General features: G+C 40.9%; 1 protein-coding gene across 2 annotated transcripts; it reads left to right on the forward strand.

The window, feature by feature from the left end:
* Nucleotides 1-561: 561 nt before the first annotated feature.
* Nucleotides 562-22,913, forward strand: LOC310810850 (death-associated protein kinase 2-like). Of its 2 annotated transcripts, XM_083678708.1 has the most exons (12): nucleotides 562-730; nucleotides 6,302-6,417; nucleotides 8,836-9,057; nucleotides 10,830-10,968; nucleotides 11,815-11,944; nucleotides 19,042-19,090; nucleotides 19,330-19,356; nucleotides 19,460-19,612; nucleotides 19,780-19,825; nucleotides 19,970-20,059; nucleotides 20,381-20,467; nucleotides 20,648-22,913. In XM_083678708.1, the coding sequence occupies exons 2-12, from the start codon at nucleotides 6,356-6,358 to the stop codon at nucleotides 20,726-20,728; spliced, it is 1,086 nt and encodes a 361-aa protein (XP_083534834.1). In that variant the 5' UTR covers nucleotides 562-730; nucleotides 6,302-6,355; the 3' UTR covers nucleotides 20,729-22,913. The 2 variants fall into 2 exon arrangements, with proteins under 2 accessions (XP_083534834.1, XP_083534835.1); XM_083678709.1 differs by lacking the exon at nucleotides 6,302-6,417.
* The last annotated feature ends 1,677 nt before the right edge of the window (nucleotides 22,914-24,590 follow it).

Below are 24,590 nucleotides of genomic sequence, written 5' to 3' on the forward strand. Positions count from 1 at the left end.
GTCAATTAGGCCTGGTAATATCATTTCAAGATTTGATATATTTTGTTTATCCCTGCTGGAGTTCACAGTGTAATATTTCAGGAAAATGTATTTATTTCATAATTGGTTATAGAAAGTTGTCCAGTGCTGCTTCCTCAACAGTTTGTGTTCATTTTGGCAGGGTTTTAGTTGAGGGAGGAGGCAGGCTGCTCTCTCTCTCTCTTTCTAATTTCCTCTGTCTCACTGCAGCCTTATTTGGTGCAATAAAACGGCAAGGTTTATGAATGAGGGGTGATCATAGTTGTTCAAGAGCACTGGGGATAATGCCATCAATGTAGACCCCCGCCTACCTGTTCGTGCATCCTGACAGTACACATGCGCTTTTTAGTATAGGCTACCATAGGTTTATGTGTAGACAATAAGCATCTAACATGTCCCACAGAGCTCTAGCCCCCTCTACGCTTCAAGAAAGCGCATCGATATCAAGGGAGCAGTCCAACCTGCCCAACAACTCTCCACCACGCAAACCGGAGAGGGGACGCGCGGTAGCAGCCAGAACACGACACCTTCCTTCCCCCCATTCTCTTCTTAGTAGTCATGAGAGAATCATAGCCAACAGGGAACGAGGCAAAGGACACAACATTCAGGGATTGATTCGTAAAGATATCAGACGGGCTTTTGCTTTTGGAACACAGTTGGTTGCAGTTGTGACTCGACTACCAAGGTGCCAATTTTTGTTGACTTAATTTGGGTGAGTAAACATAATGCGATACGCTTTCACTTTTGTTGTCAAGAAATGCGATCTAAAAGGAGTCTAATTTTGAATAGTGAAAGTGGTTGAAATTATGACGCTGTCACAACGAGCTGTTTCCCCATCGCTGCCTGTTGTTTGCTGTAGGATGCAAACGATACCAATGACTGCACTCTGATGTTGTTATTGTTGTACCATTTATGCCACTTTTACTATTACACAGGGATTTGTCACCAACTTTTCAGTCACTTGACGCAGCGCTTGAATGGAGGTCTCCACACTTCACTGTCAATGACTGCGTTTACATGCAGACCAATATTCCGTTAATAGTCTAAATAAACGAATAAACTGAATAAAACATCATTATGCCTTATGTAAGCACTTCAATCACAATAGAGTGACCGTTCCGAATTACATTTATTTTACAATATTTCCGTTATACCCTTGATAAACCGTTTGAGAATATTAGTTAATATTAGGCATGTTAACACTTAATTGCCCAATCAGAATAACCACGTTTCTAATGCACATGCGTCGTTAATGGGTGTAGCTTCCAAAATCATACAATACAATTGCATAACACGTCATCAACCGGATAGGCGCTCACATAGTTACATAACACTTTCCATAAGAGCGCATAATTTCATAAAGGACAAGCATGTCATTCGAAAGTTATGCTTATCGGTAAATTCCAAGAGCACATCTGTCGACCCAGACTTTACTCAGGTCCGCTGATCAAGAGTGGGATGATGATTTATTGTTTCAGTGGAAATAAGTACAGTTAATAAACAGTTGAAACAGTATTAAACAGTTACCTACAAAGGGCCGGAATGTTAGGAATTAATTAATTCTGAATGGCCAAATAGTGTACAAGAAATGTAGTCACTGTCATTTACTGCTGACATCGGTTCATTTGGCTTAATTTAGAATCAATGAGTCATGTGTCCACTTGTCAGACTGTGAAACATCTCTTTCAAGCAAACCTCTTTTATAATTTCTTCCTCTCTCCCTACACCTTTTCTATACCCATGCATGCAGTGGCCCCTCTTTTTCCTGTCTTTCTCCCTTCTCCCAATTAATGTACGTTATATCCCCCTCCATCAAAATTGCATTAATTCATCACAATGTCATTTTCTCTCTCTCTCTCCCTCTCTATTCCTCTCTTTGTCTTGTGGTACATAGTTGTGGTGACACCCTAGCTGAGTCCTAATCTCTATCGCTATCGTGTGTTTCCATCTGTCCTTGACATTAGAGCCATTAGATCAGGGGCTTTACTGGCCTTACTGTGGTCAAGTGGTCCACACTGGGAAATGTATGACATACATGCAATCACACACACACACACACACACACACACACACACACACACACACACACACACACACACACAAACATTGATCAAATTGATTTGATCCAGTCATTCTGCTATGGAATCATGTTTTACAGTATACAGAGAGATTACCCCCAGGCATTATGTTCCTACATGCATGTAGTATACAGATGAGCACAAATGCATACAGAAACATACATACCTGTATGCACATGCATATATACATACAGTGCCCTCCTTAAATAATGGGACAGTGAAGCATTTTTCCTTCTTTTGGCTCTATACTCCAAAAGTTTGGATTTGAAATCAAACAATTACGATGCCGTTAAAGTAGAGATTCTCAGCTTTTCTTTGATGGTACAGTATTTCTTTACATACCCTTTTTTTACATAGTCCCCCTTTTTAGGGCACCAAAAGTAATTAATATAATGTCAAAATGAAGCACTAATGTTTAGTATTTGGTTGACAATCCTTTGCATGCAATAGCTGCCTGAAGTCTGCGACCCATTGACCCCACCAGATGCTGGGTATCTTCTCTGGTAACCTTGTTGAGACCAGGCTTTCGTAGTTTGAAAAGCCTGGGGAAATCCTTTGCAGAAAGTAGCTACAAAGGGGTGGAAACCTATTTGGAATGAGTGACGCCTCGCTTCAATCCAAGCCAGATCGGCTAATCTAAAATTCTCCAAATCTCCCAAAAAGGTATGACAACAACATGATTTGTCGGTATGGCTACACAAGACTACTTCTCTGGTGATGCTTTTTTCTCCAAACTTTCCTCTCGTAATCACTCTGTTACATGATAATATTTGTCTAACCCTAACCCATCTGTCCACAAGACCTTCTTCCAGACCACTCAAGGCTTTTTTAGGTACGTTTAAGTTGTAAGTATACTGCTGTAAAATGACCATTCTTTGTGAGGATAACTAGTGGTTTGCGTCTTGCAGTAAAGCCTCTGTAGTTCGGCTGGTGAGTGTTCTGGGGAGTGTTCCTGATCTGTGGGACAGTTGTTGTTTGTTTTTTTCAGAATTATGTTGAGCATTCTTCAGTCATCCACTGTAGAAGTCTTCCTTGGTCGACCAGCCACACCAGTGCTTTCTCTTTTTTTGATGATGTTCCAAACTGTTTTTGGAAACTGTGTAAGGTTTTGGCTATGTTTATGCTAGATTTCTTTCTGATATTTCAGCCTCATGGCCTGAAATGGGGGACTATGTATAGAGAATTTATACTTTAACCTCATATTAATGGTTTGATCTCAAATCCATACTTTTGATGAAAAATGCTTCACCCATTATTTATGGAGGGCACTGTACATTCATTCATATATACATACATACATGCATAGTTCTAATAGGACATAAGGAACATAAGGAACTCTTTATCTGTGTTATTTGTGACTCTTCACTGAAGAATGTTCATCTGTTGTGGTTTCGCAGAAAGCAAAGGCCATGTGTGTGTGTGTGTGTGTGTGTGTGTGTGTGTGTGTGTGTGCGTGCGTGCGTGCGTGCGTGCGTGTGTGTGTGTGTTGCTTACAGAGGGTCTTTGGGCGTTTACTGATAAACGGGGGCTAATGCTGCCTGTGCAAATATTTACAGATTCAGGGAATGCTTTTTCTCTCCAACATCAGCTGGGAATGTGTGTGTGTGTGTGTGTGTGTGTGTGTGTGTGTGTGTGTGTGTGTGTGTGTGTGTGTGTGTGTGCGTGCGTGCGTGTGTGTGCTTGTGTGTATAATTCCACGGTTTTGTTTTAACATTAACATAACTTAAGCGCCCTATAAACCAGTGTTTCCCAACCAGGGGTACACGTAGAGCTGCTGCTGCTGGAATGACATGATTTCAGGCATTGATCCATAGTTGATATGGCTAGCTAGCTGCTAGCGAGCTACCCAGTATTTTCTCTCTCTCATGCGCTTGTGAACCTCGACGTAGAATGGATGCACTGTATTATTCATAGGGAAGCACTGGTCAGCAAGAAAATGTGTCCTGAGTTACATGATGTTTTGAATGATGCAGTAAAAGTGATTAACTTCATATAGTGACTTTTTGAGCTACGTGATGAAGTGAGCGATTTTCTGTCTGAGCACCCACACCCCCTGGTGGCCTTGTTCTAGGACGCATACTACCTCTCTGATATTCTCAACAAGCTGAATGATCTGAATCTCTCTCTCCAAGGTAAAGACACACATGTTCTTAACTTGTATGAAGTGTGTGGATTCATGAAAAAGACCAATCTCTGGAAGAGGACATGTGAAGATGGGGATCCAAGCGGTTTCCTGCAACTGGACACCTACCTCAGTACAGCTGTCAATTTTGATAGGACTGAAATGATAAAAACAGTAAACACACATTTATCCAAGCTCCAAAATGAGTTCCAATAATTTCCCAAATATTGAAGATGGGTCTTCACCACTTTTTAACCTCATGTTCATTATCTCCAGTGCCAATTAATTTAGTTGTTTACCAGTGTGTGGCATTGTTTCAATTGGTGTACAATGTGCACCAAAAGTTCCCCATAGCCTTAAAAGTGGTATAGTAGAACTAACCCAATGGCAACAGCAGGAGAATGACCCATCAACTTTCACTGGTGTATCTTTCATCTCAAACCTCCCTCAAAAAGCTGCATCTGATTGAGCGACTTTAATAAATAAATGCTACATGGAGAGTTCAGAAGATATGTGAATCCTTAGACCTGAAGTAGTATTGCCCTTACGCAACCAATGCCATGGTTTTGGTATGGTAATGGTTAGTATGCTAGCTTCTAAAATTGTTTTAAGGAACATCAGTTCGAATCCAACCTTGGGCAGACAAGGATTGGGCTCTACTACTCCAATCCACTCAGAATTTTCAATGATGAATGAACAACTTTGTTTGTGGATGTTCATTTTCAAAATGAGACTTAATCACATGACATAGTCGCATGCATCCGTGCCTTATAATTGCGTAATTGGCTAAAAATAAACAACTTACATGTTTGTGATCTCGGTTGCCAGGAATACTTGTGCAGTCCCAACTTACTGTAATTGAGGTCAAACTAATTTTTCTTCAAATTTCAGAAAGTGTCTCCAGTGACTTCATTAAGGCTGTTACAGATTATAATTGTGTTATAAACAATGAAAACACACACACACACACACACACACACACACACACACACACACACACACACACACACACACACAAACAAATGATGTGTGCTATATAAATATCCAAGGCCATTGTTGCCATGTCTAAGTTCAGATCAGGACACTGGCTTTTGTTCAAGTTATCAGTGTTGGTGCAGGAGTTAACATCAACACACACACACAAACACACTCACACAAACACACACACACACACACACACACACACACACACACACACACACACACACATACACACACACACACACACACACACAAACACATACATCAAACGGATACTTAAAAGGAAGTAGGAAGCATGGTTTAACTCAAGAAAGTAATACAAATCAAGCGGTCTATTTACAGTACATGATGTGAATGTGTGTTTGTAGTAGTACCAGTAGTTGTGTGTGAATGCATTTTTCTGTTTTTATGTGTGTCAGTTAAGCTGTTACTACATGTTTTATGTTCACCTTGCTTTTCAAATGCTTCTCTTCAATGGTATCCATTAATGGGAAAATCCGTTATTTCAAAATGCCAGCCCAGCCACATAAAGCTGAGGGATGGGTTTGGAGAAATTCAAGATGCAAGAACTGACAAGTCTGTGACATCAACATGGGAGTTTTAAACATATTTTAAAGCTATATTACAGTGTTTATCTTCCTGTTGTTTGTAAACTTTGGAGTGAAACAGCCCCATATTTTAGGTTATGATGGAGTAAACCAGTAATACAACTATAAGTAATTCTAAAAATACTATTCTTCAAGAATCAATGGGTGTGTAATACATTAATATATCCAAAAAAGGCATCACAAATTACAGTTTGTGTCTGAAAGAAGCCCATTGGAGAGTATTTTCTATGACGGTATGCCAGGATTCTTCACACATCATTAGCATAACACATTTATACACAGTCTCACTGCCTTCTCCCTTAGTTTAGTTTACATTGTATATGCCTCAATGTAATGTTATGGCTCTCTTGCGTGCACATTGGTCTGTGTATCATCCTGGATACCATGGTCTGATTCGTGCAGGTATGCCTTTTGGACTTGGCTATCCTTCATATGATTTACATCTGTTAACCTTACACATACTGTATGTTCTGTCATCCCTCTAACTTCCATAGAATGCTGTAGACGTGGAAAACAACGAGGGAAAGAGAAAGAAGAAGGGCATCAGCATGGCTCTTTTTAAACTACAGAATGTGGAGGACTACTATGAGATTGGAGAAGTACTGGGCAGGTGAGAGAGAACATTCGGGCATGGTGACCTGAAGAGTACTACAATGAGTTGGTTTTTCTATTGATTTAAATAGAACATCATATGAAACTTTAAATGCACTGGGGCACAAAAAGTGTTGAAGTGTTATTAGGAGATTGTTTTCTTTTTTTTTTTAAAACACCCCCTTAAAGTAAATTCCAGAGACGAGTGTATATGTTTAGACATGTGCTACACTGCTAGGCCACACACATGTCAAATCTTGGAAGTATGAGAAGAGATGCAGCTGCACTCATAGTCCTCAGTCCTAGACTCCTCTTTTTTCTTTTTCTTTTTAAAGGAGAGTGAACATCCACCCTCCTTCAATTATATGTTTCTTTATTTAGACAGGTAAAAGTTGTAGAGGTGGGGTTACATTAAGAGAGGAGAGAGAGGGTGGAACAGGTCAGGGGCAGGATTCTGACCCTGTCAGCCCAGGGGCACAATGTGGTGCTATGACCTGCACCACTCTGGCTCTAGACTAACCCTCAGTCCTCACCCAAAATAGAGCTGTAGTTACACAAATTAAAGGGGCAGCAGACACTTTTCCATGTGGAAAATTCACAATCTATAAAGCAGTGTAGGGTGAAAATCGGTGAAAATCGGTGAAAACCCCCAAAAACGATGGAAACTTGATACACAGTAAAATGCTTATAGTCAAACTGTAACAGTATCAGACCTGGGTCTCATACATACAGTGCCCTGCATAAGTAATGGGACAGTGAAGCATTCTTTCTTCATTTGACTCTCGAAACGTTTTAAAATCGAACCATCACTATGAGGTTAAAGTAGAGATTCTCAGCTTTTATTGAAGGGGTGTTCTGTAGATGTTGCTACCACCATGAAGCCATTACAACACTTTTTTAGACATAGTACCCTATTTAATCCTTTGCATCCAATAACTGCCTGAAGTCTGCAACCCATTAACCACACCAGAAGCTGGGTATCCTCTCTGGTGAAGCTCTGCCAGGCTTGTACTGCAGCCATCTTCAGTTGTTGTTTGTTTTGAGGAGATTTTGCCTTAAGTCCCCTCTTCAGCAAATTAAATGCATGTTCAATAGGATTTAAATCAAGATTGACATTGCCAGTCAAGACCTTTTCACTTTTTGTCCCTGAAAGGCTCCCTAGTTGCTATGGCTGTATGTTTTGGGTCCTGCTGTATGATGAAGCGCCATCCAATGAGTTTGGAGGCATTTGCTTGTACTTGGGCTGACGAGATGTTTCTGTACACTTCATCATTTCATCCTGCTGCTGCCATTAGCAGTTACGTCATCAATGAAGACAATTACCCAGTTCTAGTGGAAGCCATATATGCCCAAGCCATAACACCCCCTCAACCATATTTCACAGATGAGGTTTTGGTAGGTATGCTGTAGTTGTTGGGCAGTTTCGTTTTTTCTCCACACTTTACTCTTGCCATCATTCTGGTACATGTTCTCATGTACTTCTCTCATCTTTTTCCATAAGTCTGCAGGCTTTTATGTATTCTTTAGCAAACCATAATACGTTTTTGTGGTTTGCATCTTGCAGTGTCGCCTCTGTAGTTCTGCTCGTGAAGTCTTCTGGGGATGGTAGTCTCTGACAAATTCACTCATACCTCTGGTAGAGTGTTCCTGATCTGTGGGATTGTTTTGGGGTTTTTCTTAATTATGGTGCGCATTATTCGGTCATCCACTGTAGAAGTCTTCCTTAGCCTACCAGTTTACGTTTGCGTTTAAGGTTTTGGCTATGTTTCTGATAGATTTTTTACTGAAATTTCAGCCTCATAAAGGCTTCCTTAATTTTCATTCACGTCTCTTTGGTCCTCATATTGATAGACACCAATAGCAGACAAAGGCAAACATAAAGCCTGAAATCAATACTAGACATTGAGAGCTCTCTTATGACTGCACAAATGATGTGACGTAACACATCTGACGAACCAGAAACACCTGTCAAGCCAATTATCCCATCACTTTTGGGTACCCTGAAATAGGGGGACTATGCAGAAAAGTGTTGTAATTTCTGAAGCCAATATGTACACAAATACCATCAAATAAAAACTGATCATCTCTACCTCATTGTAATTGTTTGATTTCAAAGCCAAACTTTTGGAGTGTAGATGCAAAAGAAGAAAAAATACCTCACTGTCTCATTACTTATGCAGGGCACTGTACGTACACTGTACGTACATTTGACCCATAGCAGTACCAACATCACACCTGGGTTCCTATCCTATATTGTTTTCTCTCCTTAACTGAACTCGATAGAGCTTGGTACAATGGAACCAACTGAATAGTCTGAAAAGTGCAAGCCCCGCCCATCTGGCACTCCAGGCAGGCTCAATCAAACCCTCAAAGTATTCCAAAAAAAGAAACCAAAGAAACCTAACACCATCTTCCCCACACCTCTCCCTCCCCCTAGTGGTCACTTTGGGCAGGTGAGGGCGGTGCGGGAGTGCTCCTCGGGAGTCCGCTGGGCCGGGAAGTTCCTGAAGCTGCGTAGGAGCGCCAGCAGCCGCCTGGGCATGGAGAGGAGGAGCGTGGAGAGAGAGGTGGAAATACTGCAGGCGCTGCAGCACGTCAACATCATGGCACTAAGGGATGTGTTCGAGAGCCGCGCTGAGGTGGTGCTCATCGTGGAGCTGTGAGTAAAGGATGGAGGGATGGAGAAGAGGGGATGGAGAGTGAGATGGTGGATGGAGGATGGGGAGGAGGGTGGGGTTGGGTGGAAAGAGTGAGGTGTTCATTCACATCTCATCGTGGAGCTCTGAGTTAAGTGGGGAGTGATGTAAGGATGGAGAAGGAGGCATGGAGTGGGATGGAGAGAAGGAGCATGTAGAGGTAGGTGGAGATACTACAAGTGCTGCAACATGTCAATGTTATGGCGACAAAGCCCAATTTATGTATCCACTGCGTTTTATGAGCCTGTCCAGGAGCCTGTCTGTCTGCCTTTCTGTCTGCCTGTCTGATTATGGGATCTGTCTGTCTACTGGTTCCTCTGTCCATCTGTCCATCTGGCACCATGGCTCTTTTTGTCAGTCAGTCAGTCCATCAGTCTGCCAATGATTTGAAATACTATTTGAACCCTGGTCTGTTGTTACCAACGAAGATCAAATAAGGTTACTCCCTTAGGGAAGATTAGAAAAGAAAAAATAGTTAGGAAAAATGTAGGGAATGAGAAATTAAAAGGGCAAAGACCATAGGGACTTAGAGAGACTTTGTAGGAAAGAAAGAGATGAAAATAGACTGGTGAAACTTCCATAAGTGATGTTAGTCTCGAAGGGAAATTGATATGGGGCGAAAGTGAGACGAGGGATCAGAACAAAGCTGGATGACGTGTTTGGTACAGTGACAGGGTCTGCCTCTGTTGCCACGTGTGTGTGTGTGTGTGTGTGTGTGTGTGTGTGTGTGTGTGTGTGTGTGTGTGTGTGTTTGGTTTTGTGGGGGTCTGTTGTATATCGCATGGGTGTCAGACATGATTGCTCATGATGTGCAGGTGCAATCATGGTGCATCACATGTGTGTGCCTGTTTGTATTATGCGTGTTTGTGTTCGTTGTGTGTCTGTGTGTCTGCCCCCTCAGCACACAGTGGGTGTGATAGAAAACAGTTGTGTGGATCACCACTCCTATCCTGTTTAATAGGAAGACAACGAGAAACAGTTGGTTCACAGTCACCCTGTCTAATCCTACTATCATTACTACCACTAATCTGATATTCCATAGCCAGACACTGGCTCCCCATGGCCCCACCCACTTCCTATTAATATAGCAGCAATGCAGAGATCCACACATGGCGTGTGAGACATACATAAACACACACACACGCACATACGTGCACACACACACACACGCACGCACGCGCGTGCTTAGACTCACAAATGCTAATGTAATCAGAGTAAGTGTGCCGATTGAGGTTGTTTCTGTGTCTGCTTCTGTGTACGTGTGTGTGTATGTGTGTGTGTGTGTGTGTGTGTGTGTGTGTGTGTGTGTGTGTGTGTGTGTGGTGTGAGTATGAGTGAGTGAGTGAGTGAGTGAGTGAGGGGGAAGGGACCTTTCATGGTTCAGTACTTGTCTGAGCTGTTAATGGCCTCTATAGACAGACAAAACTATTGACTGTCCTTGTAATCAGTAAGCAGCACTTAGGAAGTAAAGTACAGAATGGTATGCTAACAGGAAACTTGCACAAGGAGTCAACAGTTACAATGTAAAAGAAGGCAAAGAGTATTGTGCTATCCACTTCCCCTATCACATCTGTCCTCCCCTCCCCTCCCCTCCCCTCTCTCTCTCTCCCTCTTTCTCTCTCTCTCTCTCTCTCTCTCTCTCTCTCTCTCTCTCTCTCTCTCACACTCACCTTCCCATCCTTTTTTCCCCTCTCCTTCCCTCCCTATGCCCCCCCCCCTCTTCTCCATGCTCCAGTATCAGTGGAGGGGAGCTGTTTGACTTCATAGCAGCGAAAGAGAACCTATCAGAGGAGGAGGCCATCGAGTTCCTCAAGCAGATCCTGAAGGGAGTGGGCTTCATGCACAGCAAACACATCGCCCACTTTGACCTCAAGGTGAGAGGAGACACACAGGGGGTCCATCCCAATAGTCTCTCCTCTGTCCTCGCATCCTCTGTTCTCGCTTCCTTCACAAAATGCATTGGAGGAGAAGATCCAAGGCCTCTCCCCTTAGATATATATTTTTCTGTGACCAAACAAAATTAACAGATTCCTACAGAAACAACGAAAGGAATAAGAGGTAGAGATGATGAAAGGAAAAATAATAATGAAAAATGAAAACAATTATGAGGATATATTGTAGTAACTGCAGAAAAGAATAAATAAAGATAATAATAATAAAAAGAAATAAACGTATTTTACAGTGGATACCTTCACCCCATCTGCTCGTACCCTCTCATCCCTCATGGCAGTTATATTATGATCCAATCCTTTTGAGAAGGGAGCGAAGAGAGAAGATGCGAGAAATAGAGAAAGGACTATTGGGACGCAGATTGAATGGGTGTAGAGGTATTATAGACAAATTGAATGAGAGGTATTATAGACAAATTGAATGAGAGGTATTATAGACAAATGGGAAGGTGGTTCCTCCTAGCTGGTGTGACTGACTAGGTTCAAACCATGGTCTTCTAGCTGGTGTGACCAACTAGGTTCAAATATGGTCTTGGTCTTCCGTGCACCATTAGACTGTGTTAGCCCGTGGAGCTAAAGCCCAGGTATTAGTTCTGGGAGCTAATGCAAGTCTTCAGATCTCAGGCAAGGTCAGTTATTATCATGCTACTGTGGTTCACTGAACCACCTCCACTACATATTCATTAAACTTCGGACACTCTTCTGACACCTTGATGTTTTACATTGTTGAATGCTTCACGTAAGTAACAAGTGTTTCTCCTCTCTGTTCAGCCAGAGAATATCATGCTGGCTGATAAGACAGTGCCGCACCCTCACATCAAGATAATTGATTTTGGGCTGGCCCACCGCTTCACACAGGGGGATGAGTACAGAAGTCTCTGTGGTACCCCGCAGTACATCGGTAAGTGGAACAACCCACATTCTCACAATGGTCACATGAACAATTATAAGTCTGTGTCTGATATGGGTGTTTGCAGTGGTTTTAGAACATTTAATTGTGTGCAGTATGTGTGATTGAGGAGTGCAAGCGTGTATATTTGATGTGTCTACTGGCTTGGGTGTCTTTCTTTCTGTCCGTCTGTAGGGCCATATAGGATGGCAATTACAATAAGGAGGGTTGAAAAGGAAATTTGGCTATGTATTGTTAATAGCAAAGCATATCTTAATACTAATAATCTGACTCCAAGTAATTTAATTAACACTATGTGCGAAGAATTGTTGAGTTTGTGCTGATTAGGGCAAGAATGGTCACGTTAGAATGAATCAAATGAGGCTTTTAACTGTAAACTTATACAATTATTACAGGACAAATACATCATAGAGAAATGTTACATTGAACCCTCATGGTAAATGAGAGAGAGAGAGAGAGAGAGAGAGAGAGAGAGAGAGAGAGAGAGAAACAAAGACAGACCACATAATCTATTACTGTACTCACAACACACACCTGGGACCTCTGACCAGACACAAAGAGAAAGAAAGAATCTGTCTATTCTATTTCTGCTTTTATACCCGGCTTCAACCATAGTATTTAAACTAGCAAAAGAAGTTCCAGAAGAAACTTTGAAGGCTTGCAAAGTCTTATTTTGGTAGTGGACAAGGTTTAAAGATGTTTTGATAGATAGATCAATTTGCTGGGTAGTTGAAAGAAAGTGAGATAGTTATGGTAGTGGATAAAGTTAGAGATGGTTTGGTTCATTGGTTGGATGGATAGAATGTTAGATCTATAGGATGAGCCAGGGGTACTTCAGTGGAGTGGGCAGAGTGTTCGAGTGGTTGAGAATGGTAGTGTTGGTTGGTTAACCGGGTGAGAGTTTTTGGAGTTACATAAAGCTTAATCGTTTTCAAGGTTTAATGGGTTTGTCAGGGTTGATGAAGATTTTTGGGGTAGTTGAAAGAAAGTGAGATAGATCGGTTGGTTAGGTTGGTTGATTGGATAGATGAATGGCTAGATGAAAGAGAGGATGGATAGATAGAGAGAGGGGAGGTATAGAAAGATCAAAACAATTAAGAGGTTAATCAGTATGGGTTATACTGAGTGAAGCAGTAGTAACTGGTAAAATGAAGAAAGAATGATGCTAGGTAGTTAAAAGGTTAGATAGATATAAGGTTAGAAAGATAGAAGGTTAGACAGATAGTATGTTAGAAGGTCATAGATAGATAGATAGATAGATAGATAGATAGATAGATAGAGTAGAGTGGAGTCGGTAGAGAGTTGGTTGGTTGAGTGGTTGAGAGTGGTTTTAGTGGGGTAGAACTGGTAGCCAAGAGAATGCATTGTTGTGTAATCATTCTAAGAATGTGTTCTGCAGGTCTCCTGTTGTTTTTATAATTGAGCAGTCTTATGGCCTGTGAGTAGAAACTGTTCCGGAGCATGTTGGACCGGGTCTGGATGCTGGCAGTGATACAGCCAGTCAGGACACTCTCTGTGGTGCATCTGTTGAAGTTTGTAGGGATCTGGGGGTCCATACCAAATAGCCACCTGCCTGAGGAAAAACAGGCACTGGCGCACCGTCTTGATCACAGAGTGGGTGTGGTGTGACCATGTTAAGTCCTCGGTGATGTAGACACCAAGGAACCTGAAGCTGTGGCTCTCTCCACTGCAGTCCCGCTGATGTGGATGGGGGCATGGTCCCCCTTCTTCCTCCTGAAGTCCACAATCAGCTCCTTAGTTTTACTGATGTTCAGAGAGAGGTTGTTGTCCTGGTACCAGCCCGCCAGGACTCTTACCTCATCCCTGTCGGCTGACTCATAGTTTTTAGTGATGAAGCCAACCACAGTGCTGTCATCAGCAAACTTTATGATGGAGTTGAAGCTGTGCATGGCCACACAGTCGTGGGTAAACTGGGAATACAGTAGGGGGCTGAGCACACAGTCCTGGGGGGCTCCTGTGTTGAGAGTCAGAGTGATTGAGGTGATGCTGCCTACCTTCACCACCTGGGGTCTACCCATCAGAGGAGTCCAGGATCCAATTACATAGGGAGGTTTTGAGACCCAGGTCCCTGAGCTTAGTGACGAGCTTGGAGGGGACAATGATGTTGAATGCTGAGCTGCAGTCAATGAACAGCATTGTCACGTAGGTGTCCCTCTTGTCCAGGTGGAATAGGGCAGTGTGCAGGGCATAGGCGATGGCGTCATCTGTGGATCTACTGGGGCGGTATGCAAACTGAAGATGGTCCAGAGTGGCAGGTAATGATGAGTTGATGTGAGACTAAACTAGCTTCTTGAAGCACTTTGTGATGATTGTGGTGAATGCAATGGGGCGGTAGTCATTGAGGCAGGTTACCTTGTTCTTCTTGGGGACTGGGATGATAGTGGTTGCCTTGAAACAGTTGGAGATTACAGATTGGGACAGGGATACATTGAATATATCCGTGAAGACATCTGACAGCTAATGCTCTGAGGACACGGCCTGGGATGTTGCCTGGTCTGGCAATTTTGCGGGTGTTGATGCACTTAAAAGCCTTCCTCATGTCAGCTGTGTTGATTGGTAACACACTGTCCTCGCGAGGAGCGAGAGCCTTGATGGGGGGCTCAGTGTTGTTGCCGTCAAACCAAGCATAGAAGTTATTAAGCTCATCAGGTAGCGCAGAATTATTACATAAGCTGTCAGATTTCTGTTTATAGTATGTAATCATCTGTAGTCCGCACAAAATAACAATGGGGCTCAATGTTGGCCTAAATCAACATTCCACCATGTTAAAAGATACAGTACGAGTTTTTGAGTTACAAAAAGCTGAATAGTGTAAAAAGTATGAGTTTGAAAAATATAAAAAATAAAAAAAATTTAAGCAACTGAAGTTAGACCTCTCTGCACATTTTAAAGCTTGATAGCTAAAAAGCTGTAGCATACTGAAAAATCTGAAGAATTGGAATAATGATAACTAGAAAAAGAATTTCCAGAAGAAACTTTGTGGGCTTGCAAAGCCTTATTTTGGTAGTAGAAAATGTTTAAAGATGTTTCAATAGATAGATTTGCTGGGTAGTTGAATGAAAGTGAGATAGTCTTATTATGGTAGCAGATAAAGTTAGAGATGGTTTGGTCGGTTGGTTGGATGGATAGAATGTTAGATAGATAGATAGATAGATAGATAGATAGATAGATAGACAGATAGACAGATAGATAGATAGATAGATAGATAGATAGATAGATAGATAGATAGATAGATAGATAGATAGATAGATAGATAGGTAGATAGGATGAGCCAGGGGTACTTCAGTGGAGTGGGTAGAGAGTGTTGGTAGAGTGGTAGAGTTGCTTGGTTAACCAGATCTGAGTTTTTGGAGTTACAAAATGCTTAATAGTTTAAAAAGTTTAATAGGTATCAGAAAGCTTTTATCAGGGTTGATGAAGATTTTCTGGGTAGTTGAAAGAAAATTAGATAGGTTGGTTAGGTTGATTAGTTGATTGGTTGGATGAATGGATAGATGAAAAAAGAGGATGTATACAGTGCCTTTGGAAATTATTCAGACCCCTTCACTTTTTCCACATTTTATTGTGTTATAGACTCTTTATTTAACCTTTATTTAACCAGGATAAAAAACCCATTGAGATAAAATGTATTTTACAAGGGAGACCTGGCCAAGAAGGCAGCAAAGTTACACATTGATGACAATAATATACAATACAATATGATACAATATAATACAAAGTAAAAGCTACTATTCACACATTCAAGTGTTATAGACTCAATTTAAAATGGATTAAATTAAAATAATTTGCTGTCAATCCACACACAATACCCCAGAATGACAAAGTGAAAACAGGTTTTTAGAAATTTCAGTAAATGTATTAATATTGAAATTTAAATACAGTAATACCTCATGTACATAAGTATTCAGACCCTTTGCTATGACAGTTTTAAAATTAGCTAAAATGCCAAAATGTCATCAACTAATCACTCAATAAGTTGAGTTGAGTACATCTTAATGCAAGGATAATAGTTCATGTAATTTTGGAATTAATATCTTTGTTTTTATATTGTCTCTGATTTACATGGGAATCAATTACACACTGTGTGGATCAGGTTGTCATTACAAACTGAACAAATGGAGAGGAACAAAACTGCTCAGGAATGCAACCCTGTAGCCTGGGGAGACTTACAAAAATCTACAAAGTTGAATGGTGGAGAGGAAAAGCACAGTTGACAACATCATCATCTCAGTCATTCTACAAAATTGGTCTATCACCAAGTGGCCAAAAATAATCCCTTAATGGAAAATAATCTCATATAATCTCTAACCCTAATCTCATATCCATAATTGTGTTTGCAACAATAAATTCAAATGATACAGCAAAGAAAGTAGCTGGAAATGTGTTTATTTGCTTTAACTACAAAGCATTAAGTTTGGTGCAAATCCAGCACATGCAATGCAGTTTCCACACATCTCTCGTGTGAAGAATAGTGGTGGCTGCATCAAGTTATGGGTATGTTTGTCACTGGCAGGGACTGGGGAGTTTGTCAGGATCAAAAGATAAACTATTATCCTTGCATTAAGATGGACTCAATTAAACTTACTGAGTGATTTGTTGATGACATTTTGGCATTTTAGATGATTTTAAGAGTGTCATAGCAAAGGGTCTGAATACGTATGTACATAAGGCATTTCTGTATTTCAATTTTAATACATTTACTGAAATTTAAAAAAACGTGTTTTTGCTTTGTCATTCTGGGGTATTGTGTGTGGATTGATGGGATACGCCTGGGGTAATTTAGTGGAGTGGGTAGAGGGTTGTTTGGTTGAGAGTGGTATCGTTGGTTGGTTAATTGGTTGAGAGTGGCTTTAGTGGGGTAGAACTGGCAGCCAAGAGAATGCATTGTTGTGTAATCATTCTAGGAATGTGTTCTGCAGGTCTCCTGTTGTTTTTATTTAGGAGTCCTGAAAGTTCCATGGCAGTTGCAGTAACAAAAGGTCTCTCAGAATATTGGCCGAAATCGACATACCACCATGTTAACCGGATGAGAGGATTTGGTGCCACAAAAGCATGTCAAAGAACAATAGTTACACTTGTTTAAGCAATCTCCCCCATCATATCTGTCCGTTTTTATGTGGCCTGAACTTTGTGAAGGTTGTCAAGGAGACAACAAACGGGTAGTGGTGGGGGTTGTGGACAGGATGTGACATCAGAGCTTGTGGTGGGGCATCAGGGGGTAGTGAGAGAAGGCTTCTGGTTAGGTGAGAAGTTTCCACAGGCCCAGCAGGAAATGCAGGGGGGAACCTGTTACGATTGAGTCACAGAAATACTGTAGAAATACTGCAGTAGAATGAACCCATATCTGTCTATCTATTTGTCTGTTTGACTATCCGTCTCGGTATGCACTATTGTGCAATAGACATGTGTGTGCATCTTACAGTGATACTCAAATACAATGAGCTGCTGTATCTGTGGCAGTTCCAACAGAATGAAGTCATTCACGCTTCTCTCTGTATTCACTGACCAGGATTCACACATGTTTCTCTCTGTATTCACTGACCAGGATTCACACACGTTTCTCTCTGTATTCACTGACCAGGATTCACACACGTTTCTCTCTGTATTCACTGACCAGGATTCACACACGTTTCTCTCTGTATTCACTGACCAGGATTCACACACGTTTCTCTCTGTATTCACTGACCAGGATTCACACACGTTTCTCTCTGTATTCACTGACCAGGATTCACACATGTTTCTCTCTGTATTCACTGACCAGGATTCACACATGTTTCTCTCTGTATTCACTGACCAGGATTCACATGTTTCTCTCTGTATTCACTGACCAGGATTCACACATGTTTCTCTCTGTATTCACTGACCAGGATTCACATGTTTCTCTCTGTATTCACTGACCAGGATTCACACATGTTTCTCTCTGTATTCACTGACCAGGATTCACACATGTTTCTCTCTTAACACTCTTTCATTTCCTCTCACACTCTAATATAAATATAGAATTTTGTCAGTTCTTTTCACTCTTTGTAACCACATTCTTACAAAACATTACAAATGTTGTAACAGACAACATTTTTAAGCACCTACCAATTCTACACAGTTGATATGACAACAATAACATTTGTCCAGGAATTGAAAAATATTCGTTTTTTGTGAGTTCTCCTCTCCTGCCTTTTACAAATGTATTTCAAAAACATTTGTCCAGGACTTGAAACATTTTTTTGTGGATAAGTAATCTCTCCATGCGTGTTTCTAGAAATGGTACACATACGGGGCTCAACCACAGGGGAATAATATTATAGTGGAGGGTCCAGGAGAGGGACCTGACAGTCTGACAGTCTGGTCTTTTAGAAACGCATTTGATGCAATTCTAGGTTATTTTACATTACTATTTGTTCTGTGTTCATATGGCCACGTGACTGTCTCCACAGGCTGGGGTGCGTTATTTGGCATCGTGGAGGCTTCTTCAAAACGTTAATTTCTCCCAGGAAAATGTGGTCACCGACCAAGCCACAACATTAGAGAGGGGAAAGCTGTAAGCTGTGGTATCATGTCCCTCCCTGGCAGCTCTACTGTAACCTACAGACACTGTCAGTGCCTTACAGAACCAATGCTTTTTCCAAGCATTACAAACTGTACACAGTGAGGGTGACTTTAGGCCTCGTTTAACTGCATGACCGACACTCATGTTGCGGAGTAAATTGTTTTAATTTCTCTTCATCTCTCGGTTCTTGATCCTGCCCTATCCATTATCGCCATTATTACAGTATTGTTCTGTATTGGGTCCTGAGAATGATTATATGTGTTAGGCTATATTAGTTTCAATTTGACTTTTAATGGTCCATTATCATCAGATTTGCACAGATTTGGGAAACTAAGGTTCTGTGTACTAAAACGAACAAATACAAGAGAGGGACGAGTCAACAACACGTTTTAAGTGTGTGTCCGAATGTGAGCTTTTAAAACTATGTTTTTCAGTGCACAGATAATTGAATGAAGTGTAAATGTGCAATGAATAATGACATTTCTGCTATTTCACTCCTCCCCCCATCCTCTCTCCCTCCCAGCCCCTGAGGTGATCAACTATGAACCTCTGAGTGTGGCTGCTGACATGTGGTAAACCATTTTACATGTTACTATGAGCATATAGGTGCATTATGCTGTTGTAAAAACGGACAAATTAAACAATATTCATTTTCATTTGTATAAAACGTTCTTCAAAGTTGTTCATAAGACAAAGAGAGATTGCACTCCTGGATTAACTATGCAGTAGTCATAGTTGTTGTAGGCTACATGTAGTTCTTCTTGTTTTGAATACAGTCTTTCATTTCTCTTTGTATCCCTTGTCTCTACAGGAGTATTGGCGTCATAACCTACATATTGTGAGTATCCAAAGATAAGCTGACAGGTTGAACTTCACCGTGCATGCACTGTTAGCTACTACCTAGTTCCCTAACGTCTCCCTAACACCCCCCTATTTTACAGGTTGAGTGGTATGTCCCCTTTCCAAGGAGATAATGATGAGGAGACACTACTGAACATCGTGGGGATGATCTACGAGTTTGAAGAGAACTATTTCAGCCAGACCAGTGTCATGGCCAAAGACTTTATTGAAAAGCTGCTGGTTAAAGACCCAATGTAATCAAATAATTTATCACTCATATTTTTATTTAATTTATATGATTACAATGCATTTGTTGATTAATTTCAGTAGACTTCTGTATAGTACTACAATAGGCTACAATAGGCTACATCTAACTGTAAGTCTTGATGATGGCAAATTCTGTGATTATCTCCGCAAACAGAGAGAGAATGACAGCAGAGGAATGTCTACTGCACCCTTGGATCAAGGTGAGAGAATAGAGTTAGAATTAGTTTGAACATGATGAAGAGACTAAGTATGGGCCATGTGTTTACTCTCTGTATAGTCTCTGCAAAATGGCTGCATCATATTATTCTACATATTAAATAATATGATATTCCCTTGTGATTTAGCCCCTGACCCGCAAACAGGCAGCCAACAGAAGCCGCTCATCCATTAACATGAAGAACTTCAAGAAGTTCAACGCCAGAAGGAAATGGAAGGTGACACTTTCTAAGGGTGCATCCCAATAGTCCAAACTAACTATTTTTTATTTTGGGGTGTAATATCCCTTTAATGCACACTAACTGAGCAATGCACAATGCAGCACATTGTTGCTGCATGACTGCAACCTTCTCCAAGACCTTGAGGACAGAGTCAGGCCACACAGTTGAAGCCTTTTCCTCTTGTGTGGTCCTGCAGTATTGGTGTAATTGTGACACCTGCTGGTCTTGTTGTGATAATGCAGCTCCGCACATCAAAACTCTTCTCTCTCTCTCTCTCTCTCTCTCTCTCTCTCTCTCTCGCTCTCTCTCCTTCTATAGATGTCCTATAACATGGTCTGGGCATGTAACCGGCTGTGTCGCCTACAGTTGCTGTGTAAAACAAGAGACAAAGAGGATCAGGAACTGGTGAGAGAGAGAGAGAGAGAGAGAGACTGGCATAATAATAATGCTGATATGAAATCTATATAAGTCTGTGTCTTCCTATGTGTGTATGTGTGTGTGTGTGTGTGTGTGTGTGTGTGTGTGTGTGTGTGTGTGTGCGTGCGCGCGCATGTGTCTGACCTCTACATCTTCTCCATTTGTCAGAGGAAGTGTGAGAGCGACCAGGAGGACACAGAGATCAAACCTGCTTCTCTCCTCCGTCGCAGACTGAGCAGCAATTCCTGAAAGTGACCTCCAGGGAGCACTGGCACACAACACAGATTCACCGGGCCTTTCTATCCCACCATCAAAGGTCTCTCACAATATAACGTCAAGACCAGTATTGCACCAGACAAGCTATTGTTTTCCAGTGGAGGGGGCGGCTGCCCTGACCTACACGACTGTCCTTGAGTCGTCCCCGACCTCCACAGCAAGCTGACATAATTGTTGCCCAGGACTAAGCTGTGATCAATGGGGGACCACGCCTTCTGCTCGACCACCCCTCGCCTCTGGAATGAGCTTCTGGAGGGCCTCAAGACAGCCCAGACACTCTCCTCCTTAAAATCAGGGCAAAAACTAATCTTTAATCTTTTTAGACAGGCCTTCCTGTAGTCTTCTTTGTTTTTGTGTTTTTAATGCACTCAACTGTATGTGCTTTGCGATTGTTCAAATAAAAAGCCCTTCATAAATAACATTTATTATAATTATAATGACCCGCCCGACCAGAGCTGAGAGGCCTCTTGTGAGCAATGCACCAAGCAACAATTCACTGAGCTTTGTAGCTGACAAAATATAGTCACAGTTTGTGTGATCCCCTCTATGTTTTGGCAAATGTCCATTTTGTTTGGTTTGATTGCTTATCAACAATGGATATGGATATTATTGATATGACTGTGTGCCAGGTTCAATTTGTTGGACTCAATATAGATTTTTTTCTTTCTCTAATCTTCATACTTTTCCCTCTAGTTTTTATTCAATTTTGTACTGTTCGAATTTTGTGGAAACGGTGAGAGAAATGACACACAGAATTGTTGTGGTAGAGTAGAGAGAAGCCAAACATTCTAGCGAGTGAATAGTTTAATTGATTTTTTCCATGGATCTAGTCACAATGGTCATGAACTCATCTTTGAAAAATATTGATGGAATTCTGACAATTGTGCCGAACTGTACTGAAACAAGTGAAATGCAGTATACTCTGTTCACTAGCAATTAATACAATGAACATGTAGCATGTAACGATTTTTCCCTAACATGTTTTTCAGTCTGTGCCTTTTTGAGTGATCCCAATGATACAATTATGTAAAAGTTGTATCTGAATGGTAAACGTTCCATTTAACAAGTTTACTGGAATGTATTTTTATAACTACAGTAAGCTCAATTTTACTCTTATGCCTTTCCGTAGCCGACAAGGTGACAAATCCTAATTTGAGGTGTGAGTGTTTCAATCAGACGTTTCTGTAAATAACCCACTGATTAAGGTCAATTGGAGATTTGCGAGAATATTCTAGTGCCCTCATACTGTATGACTCGATTGGCAATTGGCTAATGTTTACCACTTTTTTGTATATATTTTTCTTCTCTACTGCATGTTCTATGAAAGGTCATAGACTTTCTTACATAGCAATGTTATCTAGCTACGTTTCTTAGATATTGCCATTTCAAAACACAGAAAGTAACTCAAAAGTTACACTGCTTGAAGGTCACGGTCAGCAACAAGGCTACCTTTCATAGGAACTACAAGGTATGGTTGTTGGTTTCCGCTTAAAGTTGATAGATTATGTCATCCCTTTAAAAGTGACTTTTTGCAACCCTTTATATGATCTGTGGGCCTTAAAAAGTATTTCTGAAGGATTCATAAGGCCTTAAGAGTTTAATTTTGTTAAAGGTGGGACCGATAATTTCATTATGTGTGATGTTATTATTATTCTATATAGACCTATATGGTCAGTGATGAGTGGTGATGAGTGGTGGATGAGAATGATGAGAAGACAACAGCCCCAAAAACATTCTCCAGGATTCTGCTCAGTGTAAGAGCATTAATCCTATACAATAATGCTTCTTAAACAAGAAGACTCCAACAACTATAGCTTGACAACGCAAATGCAGTGACATGGTAAACTGTAGCTGGCATGACAATTTATAACTGTTTATGTATTGTTTACACATTATTCATCAATGTATGTAGCTCGTAATGTATGTGTTTAACATGTCATTGACGATTCTGAAGGATTTCACATTAAGCTGTCGGGAGCATTTCAATTCCCTTTTGATGATGTGATAGGTCAAACATTTAGTTGTGCTTTTTGAAGGGTTTTTAATGTTCTTTTATAATGTTGTGAGAAGAATGACATTTGTGTTCAACCTGACAACCATCCCCTTAGATGTTTTAATAGTTGTGTGAATTGTATGATGTTCAATAAAAAACATGGAAACACAAGAACAATCTTGATACTATTTTACTATGCGTTTCCAATTTTGAAAGCCTGTGGACATTTGGCTTCTACCTGACTGAGTCATCAGTTTCTATGTCGCATGACGTAGCCTATTTAAACCATGAGAGTGAGATAGTCAGTGAACTGGAAAATGTGGCTATGGTAACGTGACAGTGTAGCTGAAAACAACAGTGCACCATCCACGGTTGACACTACCCTTAGTCAGGGCCTTACTTCACAATCCACTGGGTTTCATGCCGAAAGTGGCTCAACCTGACAGAAACCAACATTTCAGATAGTTTTTTCCAGATTTTTCAGCTTCTTCGACTTTCATTGACACCTATTTGGTCCTCATGTTGACAAACATCATTAGCAGACTCCAAAGGCAACAGCAAAGCCTTGAATCAATACTAGACATTGACAGCTCTCTTATGCCTGCACAAATGATGTGACGGAACACAAATACCAGCAGATAAAAGCTGAGAATCTCTACTTTAACCTCAAAGTGTTTGTTTGATTTAAAAAATGCTTCATTGTCCCATTACTTAGGCAGGGCACTGTATGTGTGTATCAGAATGATTGCAAGAGGAAAGTTAATAACTTGTCAACAACAACTGAAGATGACTGCAGTAGAGACCTGACAGAGGATCACCAGAGAAGATACCCAGTGTCTGGTGGGGTCAATGGGTTGCAGACTTCAGGGAGTTATTGCATGCAGGATTGTCAAGCAATTACTAAACATGCTTAATTTAGACATTATATGAATCCGTCCCACTTTAACCCCATAGTAATTGTTTGATTTCAAATCCAAACCTTTGGAGTATAGAGCCAAAAGAAGAAAAAATGCTTCACTGTCTCATTACTTACACTGGGCACTGTATATATATTTTCACATCACATCAAATTTTATTCAAGCAACAGCACATCTCATATCATTGTGAATTAAATGTATTGACTCCTACGCTGTGTGTGGTGTCTCCTTTTTCTCACCACAAAACTCTGTCACTCCATCGTAGGAATAGTGTGAAGACTGAGGATACTGAAGGCATTCTGCCTGCTTCCGGAACAGCTCCAGTTCAGATTCTGGCAGTGTCCTGTTCTTCCCAAAGATACAGAGAGAGCGGATAGACACTCCACTGATGCTACTGATGGTGCTGTTGAAGTGCATGATGAGACAGTCTGGGCAGATGTGCGCGTGTCCCGTGGAAGTCGCATTCTCTTCTGGGAGACAAAACACATGGTCACACCTAGAATACCTCAACGTGAAATATAATTATAGAATATAATTGCATAAAAGATGGTGCCCTAGAATGTAGGCAAAGCAGTATTTGACTTACCTGTGATTTGAAAGGTCATATTGTTGTAAGTCATATTGATGGAGGAGCTGAGACATTTTCCATCACTGGAAGTTGAGATATGACAGTTTCTGTAGATAAACTCAAATAACATTTTCGGTAACACTTTCATTACAGTAGAGCTTAGAGTTACAATGCTGCATAGTGCATAATAAGACAAGTTATAAACATGTACAATATGTCTCATGTCATCTCATAATGATCCTGAGCTATTATCAGCCGTTCTGTGTCAGCGTAATTGTTTTTTAAATTATAGACAGACATAACATATATAACATAACGTATGTACTGTATATGAAGACATTGTAAGGCATCATACAT

This window comes from Argentina silus (assembly GCF_951799395.1).
Source record: "Argentina silus genome assembly, chromosome: 10".
NCBI classification, from domain to species: Eukaryota; Metazoa; Chordata; class Actinopteri; order Argentiniformes; family Argentinidae; genus Argentina; species Argentina silus.